This window comes from Octopus sinensis, linkage group LG4, assembly GCF_006345805.1.
Source record: "Octopus sinensis linkage group LG4, ASM634580v1, whole genome shotgun sequence".
NCBI classification, from domain to species: domain Eukaryota; kingdom Metazoa; phylum Mollusca; class Cephalopoda; order Octopoda; family Octopodidae; genus Octopus; species Octopus sinensis.
Window position 1 is genome coordinate 100,047,749 of NC_043000.1, and position 13,871 is coordinate 100,061,619.

General features: G+C 35.7%; 1 protein-coding gene across 2 annotated transcripts in view; it reads left to right on the plus strand.

Annotated features, from left to right (window-relative positions):
- The first annotated feature begins 734 nt into the window (after positions 1-734).
- The window catches only part of LOC115211073, a 199,534-nt gene continuing 186,397 nt past the window's right edge, over positions 735-13,871 (plus strand). Inside the window, exons 1-2 of one of the 2 annotated variants that reach the window (XM_036502274.1) lie at positions 735-1,633; positions 1,665-1,827. In XM_036502274.1, coding sequence (XP_036358167.1) covers positions 1,744-1,827 — 84 coding nt within the window. In that variant the 5' untranslated portion in view covers positions 735-1,633; positions 1,665-1,743. Of the gene's footprint in view, positions 1,828-13,871 lie in introns of both variants that reach the window. The other variant, XM_029779963.2, reaches the window with a different exon arrangement.

The window sequence follows — 13,871 nt, forward strand, 5'->3', positions numbered from 1 at the left end:
AAAATAACTGCCAAAAAAATTCTTTCAAAAAAGCCAACACAAACATCACCACCACCACCACCACCACCACCACCTCAAACAACAACAACAACAACAGCAACATCGCAATAGCAACTACAACTACAACAGGAAGAGTATCAGCAAGTGCTATCAACTCACATCGCTCTCCCTTACAATTTCGTCCCCGCCTCCAGCCACACTGGAAACATGTGAACCATTTCCGAGTAAGAACAAACCCACCACTACAAACACCACCACCACCACCACCACCACCATTATTATCGCTTAATCATGAAACAACAACAACAACAACAGCAACAACCAACTGTAGCGGCTAACTCAGCAACAACACCAACAACAACAGCAGTAACGGAACCAACAAAGCTATTATCCGTCAGTAAAACATTATCCGTACAAAACCTCATCCGTCCTCATTGAAGCATGCTCATGGTCTTTGGAAAACACCTCCGTCCGCTGCCTTCCCCTCCTTCTTCCTCTTCCTCCTCTTCCTCTTCTTTCTGTCTCACCCTTATTCTCTCTCTCTCTCTTTCTCTCTCTCTCTCCCTCTCTCTCGTAAATCGGCAACAACGAATGGTATAGTATAGTAAAAACACCAGCAACATTATCAACAATAACTACTACTACTACTACTACTACTACTACTACTGAACTAGCAGTCTCAACGACAGCAGCAGCAACATAAAAAAAATGAAATAGTAAATTATATATATACATAAACAGTCATATATATATATATATATATATATGTAAATAGATGTATATGTGAACATGGCCTTCTCTACGTCAGCACTTAAAAGTTTGAGGGTGTATATCTGTTTGTGTATATAAAAAGGAAGGAACCAGCTTTCTTCGGATGTCATTCTCTCTTCATTGCAAGGAGGCACAAGAATATACCGGAGGACAACAAGAACAAGACCAACGCTAACGAGAATGACAACAAAAAACAAATAATTAAGAATAAGAACAAGAACCAAAGACAACCACGAACTGGAATCGAACTGTAAATGACACCACCATCCAACACCTTTATTACGTCCAAACCGCAAGAAGACGGGAAAAAAAAACGAAGTTGTCATCATCATAATCAGCAACAATAACAAATGTGATGACAAACGAAAAACAAAGGAATTTTTTCCCCCTATTAATATAAGTGATAGAGGTTATTAATTGTTAATTAACTTGATTTCATCATTGGCACGCAATTTTACTGTTGATAATATTTTCGTGTCTTATATTTCTGATAAAAAGGAGAGAGAAAAAGGGAATATACATAGATTTGTGTATATGCGTGTATATTACTTTGTGTGTATATATGTATATATATACATATACTGACATACAGCCACAAAGGAAAGAGATATAAAAACCGTACTCAGCACATGTTATAGTGTTTATATTTATTAAGAATCCGATAGTGAGTTGCAGCGTTGATGTTACTCAGAGATTCAGCCTACACGTTCAAGCAATATTTTTTGTGATATATATATGCACACACATACACACACACACAATATTGACAACCAAACACAAGCAAAGAAGAAATAAGTGAAAAAAAGTAAGAAGCGAAGAATTCAGGAACAGAAAATTCGAAGAACCACTAAACAAACAAAGGATATATATAATATATATATATATATATAAACATATATATATATATGAATATATAGATATAAGTACCCGGAAAACTGAATTTTGTGCTTTATTTGCCGTTAAATCGCAAGAATGTTTTCTAAAATTGACAGTATTCATATAACCATGTCGAACTTCTGCCTTCTACTTCTTGGAGTATTGGTATTTCATATACAGGTAAGTCACATTTTATAAAGTACTTTGTATACAGCGTGTATGTGTGAGTATTATTTTTATTTTGGTAGAGTCAATTCCTGGCAACTCGGAGTTTTGCCCGTGGGAACATAAGGCCTTAAGACAAATTACGGTTCTTTCTTCTGACAATCAAGACTACGCGGATATATATATATACTTGTTTCCTTTCACTCGACAGAGGCTACGCAGGGGCACTGTCTTTAAGGGTTTAGTCAATCAAATTGCTTCCTAGTTCTCACATTAAGCCGGGTACTTATTCTACAGCCGTATGGTCAAACACTAAGATTCACATACACACACATACATGTATACACAAATGACGGGCTTCTACATAATTTCCCTCCGTTAAATTCACGAAGTAACTCACAAACCATTGGTCGGCGCGAGGCTGTATTAGAAGACACTTGTTCAAGTTGCCACGCGGTGGGAGTGAACCCCAAAGCCACGTGGTTCGAAAGCGAACTTCTTAACAACGTAGCCATAACCATGCCTGCACACACACACACACACACACACGCACACACACGCACACACACACACACAAACAGACACACACATATAAACAGACAACCTCGTTATCATAACGTGGGAGAGCACTTCATGGATACTCGACCTGTTGCAAATCGCATATAAGTTCTCAATGAATTATACAGTCGTTTTAAATTGAAGCATTAGATACACGAAACTCTTTCTGTCTGTCGCTTTTTTTTAACTATGTAAAGACGGAATGACCACTACTACAACGTTGTTGATCGAATATATGCTCATGCAACAATAAATATATAAGAACACGAAGTAACAAAAGAGCCAGTACGTGGTTGTTTAATCTGTTAGAAAGGGCGGCTAAATATTCGTCGAATTATAGCCTACCAGCGTAAATAAAATAGACGGGCGTATTGGGTAATCAAGTACTTTTTACACCGTTCCTAAAAATCTATGAAAGAAACGGGTTGGTCACGATTGGAACAGCTCTGATTAGAGGTCTACTTGATAAGAGTTCTGGCGCTAAAACAATAGCAAGCACCACTGTGAAGTCGTTCTTGAGCGTGTAGATTCGTTAGGCCGGGAGTTTGACTCGATTTCTATAGCGTTCAAACGCTTAGGAGTACAACACTTTCCAACATTAAACGAGTAGCCAAATTCGTTGCAGGGTTAACCTCACCCCCAACTCTTGCTGGTACTCATTTTCAGTTGAATGGACTGTATACTCTCTCTTTTACTTGTTTCAGTCATTTGACTGCGGCCATGCTGGAGCACCACCTGTAGTCGAGCAAATCGACCCCAGAGCTTATTCTTTGTAAGCCTAGTACTTATTCTACAGGTGTCTTTTGCCGAACAACTAAGTTACGGGGACGTAAACACACCAACATCGGTTGTCAAGCGATGTTGGGGTGACAAACACAGACTCACAAACGTACACACACACACACACACACACACACACACATATACATATATACGACGGGCTTCTTTCAGTTTCCTTCTACTAAATCCACTCAGAAGTCTTCGGTCGACCCGAGGGATATAGTAGAAGACACTTGCCCAAAGTGTCACACAGTGAGACTGAACCCGGGACCATGAGGCTGGTAAGCAAGCTACCTACCACACAGCCACTCCTACGAAAGTCTTTTGCTCAAGAAATCAACAGCTCACCTGTTCCCGGAATCGAACTCGCGACTACGATTACGAGCCTAGCACTCTAACCACTAGGTTCCGCACCTTCACACCACTTCTTGAGAATGTTGCTTCACGGTCAGCAGGTCTGCAAAAATTAGCAGTGAAATCTCCCTCAATTTTTACCCATGCTTAATAAACAAGAGGCTTTTTAAAATGGATAATGTTGTCCCAGATACACTATACTTGGAAATGGGACAGCGATCATGCCTGCAACAACTTTGGAAGCATCAGCAGAGAAACGAATTACAACAACAATAAAACTTTTCTGAAACAGGCATTGCAGTGCAGTAAAAAGTTTGTTTCCCAACCACATGATTCCAGGTTTAGTTCCTTTGTGAGGAATCTTGGGCAGGTATCTTCTATAACAGTCTTAGGCCGACCAAAGCCTTTTAAGTGGATTTGGTAGACGGGAACAGTTATATATATATATATATATATATATATATATATATATATATATATATAACGCGCGTGTCTGTATGTTTGTGTCTGTTCAAATTCACCGCTTGACAACCGGTATTGCTTTGTTTACGTAGCCGTAACTTAGCGATCCACCGAAAACGACAGGTGAAATAAGTGATAGACATTTTAAAAATAAGTACTAGCTCGATTTGTTCGAATAAAACCCCCAACATAGCCGCAAACAGTTAGTAGAGAGGCAAATAAATCACTGGACAGCTACATTAGTTCCATTCTTCAGTATTTCGGGTTCGAATCACACTAATTGAACAAACTTTGTTACCAACTCTTACTTACGACAAATAACTGCTTTCTAAAATCGACCAGTTGTCTTGTATTTGTATCAGTCATTGGATTGCAGCCACGCTGGGGTAGCGCCTTGAAAAGTTTTCGTCGAACAGATTGCACCGGTACTTATCTTAAAGTCTCATACTTATTCTATCGGTATGTTTTGCTGAGCCGCTACATCATGAGGACACAAGCAATTCAATAGTGGTCGACGAGCGTTGGGGTAGACAGACACAAACGCAAAAATACACTCACACATACATGCAAACACACATACACACACATACATGCACACACACACATACACATGTATGTATATATATACATGCATGTATGTATGTATGTATGTATGTATGTATGTATGTATGTATGCATGCATGCACGTATATATTCGGCGGGTTTCCACAGAACTCCAGTCTACCAAATTCTATCACAAGGCACTCGTTCGGGGGCATAGTAGAAAATACTTACCCTAGGCAACGTACCATGAGACTGAACTCAAAGCCAGCTTAAATATTTCCATTCCAACAGAGCAGATAAAAGCAAAATGTACTAATGTTATGTAGCAGAGTATTTATTCAGCAGTTCTATTTTTTTTCAGCTTCCCTACTTGTAAGTTCAATTATTAGTATTGCTAATTAATTTGCGAAATTATTACTTTACTAATATCAATACATTGACTATTTGTTTGTGATGGGTGGGTATAGGGCGATGTTAACATTTATTGTTATTATTCGTGATGGTCTTTTGTACACCGAAAGGAAAGTGTTAAAGTCTAAACAGAATGTACATATACAAACATACAAACACACACACACAAATGCATGTGTGCGTGTATATACATGTGTATGTGTATATAAGTATATACATGCGTGTATACATACACATCTAATATATATATATATATATATATATATATATATATATATATAAATGTATACATGCGTGTATACATACACATCTATATATATATATACGTATATATATATGCATATATATATATATATACATATACATATATACATATATATACAGATATATATACATATATATATACACACACACACATATATATATATATCTACAGATATATATATACATATACATACATATATACACATATATACACATATATACATACGCGCACACACACACATATATATACGTATATATATATGCATATATATATATATACATATATATAATATATATATATATATATATATATATATATATATATATGTATGTATGTATGTATGTATGTATGTATGTATGTATGTATGTATCTTGCCTTCGAACGTGGAGTAGTTGAAACAGGGACAGCTGAAGAAGAGGAATATTCTTTATGCTGTATGTCTCTTTTATTTGTTTGTTTTTTTATTCGTTGTTCGAAAAAAAGTTCGTTTCTATGTTTTTGTTTTTATGTTTTCGTTTCTCATTGTGTTCAACGTTTCTTTGATGTACTGTACCCATATATGCATGTATATATACGTATATACGTAGGTATGTACATATATGTATGTATATATGCATATATATTTATATATTATTTATATTATTATATATATAGATATGTATATATATGGATGGATATATATATATATATATATATATATATATATATATATATATATATATACACGTATAAACATATATACACAAATATAAAACATACATATATATTTATATATACATATAAATAAACATATATATATATACATATAAATAAGCATATATATATATATATAAACATACATATATATATATACACACACACACATATATATATATATAATATATATATATATATATATATATATATATACATATAAACATGCATATATATACATATAAAAATACATATATATAAATATACTTATAAACGTACATATATATACGCATAAATATATATATATATATACATATAAATACGTATATATACATATAAACATGTATATGTACATATAAGCATATTTATGTACATACATATTTATGTATATACATATATTTATGTATATACATATGTATACGTATAGTTGTATATATGCATGCATATATGTATATAGATATATATCCATATATATATGTGCGTGTGTGTATATATATTAATATATGCATATATGTTTATATGTATATATATGTATATATATGCATATATAAATGTATATATATATACATATGATTATATGTACATATAAGCATATTTATGTACATATAATCATATGTATATATATATACATTTATATATGCATATATATACATATATATACATATAAACATATATGCATATATTAATATATATACACACACGCACATATATATATGGATATATATCTATATACATATATGCATGCATATATACAACTATACGTATACATATGTATATACATACATATACATTGTATATATATATAATAAATATATGTGTGTGTATTTATATATATATTGGGTCATCCCCAAAATAATGCGGTTTTTTAATGCCTCTTTTAGTTTTGAAAATTAAGATAATCAAAGTTCGTTCTTAATCTAAAATATACAATCCTTCTATGTGGTAGTCTTGCAAGGCCCCTTTTCTAAAATTCACTTGTCCGTAACGAGAAATACTTCTTCAATATTGTTCTGACTTCGTCTATAGAATTCATATATTTTCTGAACAAATGATTTTGAAGATTGTGGAACAAATAATAATCACATGAGGTAATGTCCGGCGAATATGGTGGGTGGGGCATCACTTCCCATTGAAACTATTCCAGCCTTTGGAGTGTCATCCTCGCTGTATGTGACCGAGCAGTATCCTGATGGAAGAATACCTTTCGTTTTGAAACCAAAGATGGTCGTTTTTCTTCTAGAGCTGACTTAAGCCGCTCGAGCTCCTTGCAGTAGATCTCCTTTATTATAATTTGGTTTGGGTTTAAAAGTTCAAAGTGGAACAAATCTTTCATATCTCACCAAATAAATAACATCTTACGTGGGTGAAGACCTTCTTCAGCCTGTGGTGCCAGTGTTTCTCCTTCCCTTACCCACTGTCTTTGGCGCTTCACATTTTTATAGAGAACCTATTTCTCATTACCTGTTACTGTTCGCTCCAAAAATGGTTCATTTGTGAGATGTGACAGCAAAGGATCGATGGGCCACGCTTTCGCGGTCCGTATTCGTACTGAAAATCGAGATCGAGCGAGCTTGTGAGGAAGCCATTGATCCAATTTGCTGATTTTTCCGATGGGACGCAGGTGTCGATGAATGGTTGAATTACGAAATCTAAGCTTTTGTTCCACCAGGGTTTGCAGGACGTCTTCGCCAAGCTCTACAAATCTTCTGGCTCGAAATTTCTGGAACCACCGTTGACACTGGTTTACGCTTATTGTCCGATCCCCATATACTGCATTAATATTCCACGTTGTTGCTTTCATTGAACTCATGCAGCAAAAAATGCCAGATATGCTCCTTTGTCACTTCTATTACAGCTTTGAAAAAAGTTTTTAATCAAACTGCACGCTTCAAAACTTGCACTAAGAATAAGGACAAGGTGAAATTACTACGTCCTTTTATAGCAAGTAGATTATCCCGGTCTCCTCCGACTTTTGGTTCATGCAATTGAAAAAACCGCATTATTTATGGGATGACCCAATATATACACACACACTCACATACTCATGCATTTAGTAATGACTGCAGCGATGTTGGGACATCACCTTGAAGGAATCCAAACGCCGTTCTTGACCTCAACGGTCAGCGATTCATATCTATAGCTGAACTTAAAAAACAAACACAAATACGGTTATTTTTTATAGTCTCAAGCTTAAAGCTATATAGTGATAAGTATCTGAGCACGCACACACACACACACACACACACACACCACACACACACACACAGACACACACACACACACACAGACACACACACACACACACAATGGGCTCCTTTAGTATTCATTTAGAAGGCAATCGTCGGCCCGAAGGATATTGTAAAAGACTTGCCAAAAATTCCCCGCATTTGGATGGACGCCAAGGGCACGTGGTTACGAATCGAAGATTTTAGCCACCGATCCATATATATATGTATATAACAAAAGAGTGGGATGTTTCCACACAGGAAAAAATATAGGAAAGGTCCATTTCAACAACACATTTTCCTATATATATATACACACACACACACACACATATATATACATGTATATATGTATGTATATATATGTATACATATATATACATATATATACACACACATATTTATATATATATACATTTATATATATGCGCATATATATATATATATATATATATATGTATGCACACATGCATATATATATATATATATAACAATTAAGGATAAAATCTTAATAAGAAATCTTAACAATAAATTATCAGGTAGTTAGCGTGAAAAACCTCATAAGAGAAAAAATCTGAAAATTTTTCACTTGAAAATATTTATTTATATTATATGGAGGGTATTATTACACATAAATGCCACACGCTAGGAGGGACTTTCAAAGTCATTACTACCAAAAATAAACGAATCGTACCGAATGCAGCTCTCGAAGCAAGACATTCAAAAACAGAATTTAGTTCCAGATCACCTGTGATTTCGCAATTAACGTATTATCTACGTCTTTTGTTCATCAGTGAAACATTCAAAACATCAAAAATCAAAAAAATCTTATTTTTGATATGTTTTGAATATGTTTCACTGATGAACAAAAGACGTAGATAATACGTTAATTGCGAAATCACAGGTGATCTGGAACTAAATTCTGTTTTTGAATGTCTTGCTTCGAGAGCTGCATTCGGTACGATTCGTTTATTTTTGGTAGTAATGACTTTGAAAGTCCCTCCTAGCGTGTGGCATTTATGTGTAATAATGCCCTCTATATAATATATATATATATATATATCTATATATATATATATATATATATATATTCACACCTACAAATATACATATATATATACATATATACACGCTACTGGTAACCTGTAACGTAGTGCAACCTGTCGCATTGTCGGGTCGTCGGCGACTAAACTAGCAAGCCTAGCAACCTTGCTTGGTGAGGAGGGGAACTGTTAGGCACCCTGCAGGATGAAAATTAGACCCGCCAAAGGGTAAAGGTACTCATGAGTAGTCAACGGCCATTCAACATCTATCTATCTATCTATCTATCTATCTATCTATCTATCTATCTATCTAACTATCTATCTATCTATCTATTCGTGTACTAGTTTCAATTATTTGATTGCAGCCATAGGGCAACGCCTTGAAGGCTTTAGTCAAACAAATCCATCCTAGTACTCATTTCTAAGTATCAGTACTCAAAAATAAGTACTGGTATTAATTATATAGGTTTTTTTGCTGAACTGCAAAGTTTCGGTTGGTAAACGAAACAACCCCGGTTGATAAGGTGTGGTGGCGGATAAACTCACGCGTGCACGCGCGCACACACACACAGATCCACTCACATGGTTTTGGTTGGCTGGGGGCAATAATATAAGACACTCAAGCTTCTTCGCAGTGGAACTGAACCCAAAACTATGTACCTGGGTTGCAAACTTTTTACTACAAAGCCACATATATATATATATATGTATGTATGTATGTATGTATGTATGTATGTATGTATGTATGTATTTGTGTATGTAAGATCCAAGGATCGAGTTGTAGGAAGAAGGTTAGCTTCAAATATACCGTAGAAAATTTAAAAACAACTTTCAGGAACAATAATAGTTTATCGAAGCGGAAAGCTGTGGAGTTTTTCTGTATCGAAGTATGGTAAGCTGAAAAAAATATTTTATATTTCACGGTAGGCCGCCAGAGTCGCCAGGTATGCGAATAAAATTCAAGAATTAAGGAATGGAGTGGATAATATGCGGGCTATATATGTTTCATAGCGAGCGGAACCTCAGAAGTGGTAAATATCCAAGCGAGGTGTATATCGCAGGCTACTCTTCAGGCCAGGGGTATCTCGATTAAACGAGTTAGCTTGGATATCCACCTCTTCCGACGTTCCGCTCGCTATGAAACATGTAACCCGAATATTATGCAACCCATTTCTTAACTCTTGTGTGTGTGTGTGTGTATATATATATATATATATATATATATATATATATATATATATATATATATACACGGCGGTGCATCAGCATGGCCGCAGCTCTGAGCTGAAACAAGCAAAATATATATATATATATACGAAGGGTTACTGAAAAGTTCCTAGTTTTAAGGGTGTCGTGAAAGGTCTGGCTGGAGACCAAAAATTCCAAGTTCTTTTACAGGGCTTAGTAACACTGAAGGACCGCTGCAAGAAATGTGTGAATCTGTGTGTGGAATATGTTGACTAAAATCATAATTAGTTGATCCTCCTGTATTTTCTTTTACTCATAGCCAGAAACTTGTTAACCCCCAGCCCTTGTATGTATAATGTAATTTGTCTCTACAAAGAGATGTACGATTGCTGCTGTTAAGTTTAGAGCTTGACGTAGATTTTCATCTTCCAATCTACTTCGAGTATATTTGCAAACATACGCAATCGAAAATACCTTAGAGGAATGTTTTGTATGCAAAAAACGCACCTATGTTATATTCTTTCTAGTGGTATACATACAAAGTACAAGGTCGACTTTCCGAATACGGATGGTCTATAACCTCTTATAATCCACTCTAATTTACGAGCAGGGAACAAACTTCGTCAGCTACCTGATTAGTTTACTGGTACCTTGTACAGTACAATGTCAGTAAACTTGTATCATTTCTACTAATAGACATGTACCTGTATTTCATTTAATTAAGTAAATTTGATATTTGGTTAATTTAGAATGTGTTGACCAAGGTGACGACACCTCGTTCGTAAAAAAATCAGTAATCCGGAAAGGCTTTCGAATCAAAGGTTGTGGAAAATCGATCTGAAGTTTGAAATCTAGAACAAGCAAACAAGTCTGATAACACCAGTTATATCGGTTAATTCAAGCCTTTGGAAAGGATATACTATATAGTTAGGTGTGGTTCATGACTTTGAATTCAACAAGAGGATAAAACAGACACACTTCTATATCGTTAGAATTTTGTGTAGCATACGAGGGAGTATCCAAAAGGAACTGGAATTTTGCAATAGTATTTTAATCACTTAGTTTTACATGTTGACACTTTTATCGGATTCAATGTATTCTCCATTTGAAGCAATGCATCGGTCCAGGCAATTCTGCGAAGCAGTTCTGAAACTCTTGCGAAGTGATGCCTTTTAACACCTCCGTCATTTTTTTTTTTCACTTTTTCCACAGCTGTAAATTCCGTAGCACCAGCTTTCATCACCACCGATGACCTTCGAAAAAAGGTCCGGATCAACTTCTAACTGTTCTTTCAGTTCATGACATGCATTCACTCGTGACTGCTTTTGATCTTCCGTGAGCAAGCGAAGTACAAATTACGCTGCAACTTTTTTTCATTCACAATTCCTTGCTCAAAATTTGTTGGCAGGAGCTCCAGGATAGACCAGTCATATCAAGTTCGTCAATTATTCGGTGACGGTTCTCCATGATCAGTTCATAAATTTTTATGATGTTTTCGTTCGTTCGGAAGGTCGACGGTCGTCCTGAAGGAGGTTGGTCTTCAAGCAACAAGTGACCATTTCTAAAGCGTGGAAACCACTCGTAAACATGTATTTTGCTTATGGCAGCGTCTTTGTAAGTTTATTGATGCATGGCAACTGTTTCGGCCGTAGTTTTCCCCAGTAGAAAACATAATTTCACGGAAGCACTCTGATCCTAAAGAAGGAAGTACGCATTGGTAGATCAAAGGTAGAATTAACGGATCATGGAATTTCACATCCACAAAGGCTTTAGTCTCGTGGACGTCTCGTCTGACTCTACAGCGAAGACTTAGACGAGACGTCCATGAGGCTAAAGTTTTGTCTAGCCAAATTTACTCTCAACTGTTATTATCTTGCACTCAGATCTCATAAAGATACCTGTCCGTGATGCTATACTGTGGAATAGAACCTGTAATCTAATGGTGCCTAGCGTATTCATTAACCATTCATCCATGTAGATATATAACAGCGCAAATAAATATGTTCAATGGCATGATGCAAATAGCAAGATCTATAGATAGATGTAATGTCAATAACTGAAAGATAAGCTGTTGCATTCGAAGTATATATAGCAATGCAAGAAAAGAAGGAAGGAAAGAAGGAAGACAGACAGACGACAGACAGACAGACAGACAGACAGACAGACAGATAGATAGATAGATAGATAGACAGACAGACAGACAGACAGACAGACAGACAGACAGACAGACAACAGACAGACAGACAGACAGACGACAGACAGACAGACAGAAGACAGACAGACAGACAGACAGACAGACAGACAGACAGACAGACAGACAGACAGACAGACAGACAGATAGATAGATAGATAGATAGATAGATAGATAGATAGATAGATAGATAGATAGATAGATACATGGTGCCATTATGAATAATAGGATAGATAAACTATTGGTTTCTAATACACGAGCCCCGAGTTACTGTCTGCTTTAGAGTTTGTTGTTTGATGGTGGCTAGTGATAAGACAGAATGATTTTATTCGTTGTGCGATAGTGATAAAGGACAAGGATTTTGATTTTAGATTTCTGTGAAAGCTGATAGACCAGTCTGTCGAGGATAAAATAAATGGTGCCGATCATTGACATGCGGATGATGGCATATAGGATACATATTCATTTTTGTTTTATGATAAGGTTTTTAAAAATCTCCCGGGTCCAAAATGCGAAGTTAAGCTTATATGTTTTAATGTACTAAAATCTATTTTCCTGACTATACGCTGCTGAAATTGGTGTGTGTATTTTATGGCAGCAAATACAGTAACTGGCAGCCACTGCAGGGATTCGAACTGCAGATCTTTGCGTTAGTTTTCCTATACACTTTCTAACCTATCACATCTTCCACCTTCTTACTCTTAACATAAAAATATAAGGCGTCTAGTTTCTCGAGTTTTTTTTTAAATCTAGGATAAATGTTGCATCAGGATCTGATATTAAGCTGCAAATAATTGAACTTAGCTGTTGTTGCTGTTGAATCTCAAGTCAGCTCTGATCGAACAAACCTATGATCAAAAGCATTCCAGTCGTGACTATCCAGTCTTAATTTCTCATGGTATTTCAAAGACAGCATTATTTACTGTATCCTATCTTGCTTAAGACGATGGAATGTGTTTTGAGGGAGATTTATCTACTATTCTTAGCAGGACGAGCGACCACTTAAATCACTTCTTTAACTCGTTCATAGTAGCCCTTGGTAGTGGGATTGGTGTTGTTTAATCCTAGATCGAACTTCATTAATCGAACGGACATTTGTTCAAAGCCATTCCATGCTTAACGATACCATTTTGTTTGGTGTATGTAGTACTGCATTATCTAATGTTTCTGGGCATTATTTAACAGGTCCAGCGACCACATCGAGGCTTTTCTATTAGACTTGCTGTTGTTGTTGTTGTTTACCCTTGCTCGACGAGGTCTCACGCGTGGCTAATCAACAACTGCTACAAATACACAAGTCACTAAGGTAGTCTCTACAAAGATACTCCAACTACTAGAAAATATAA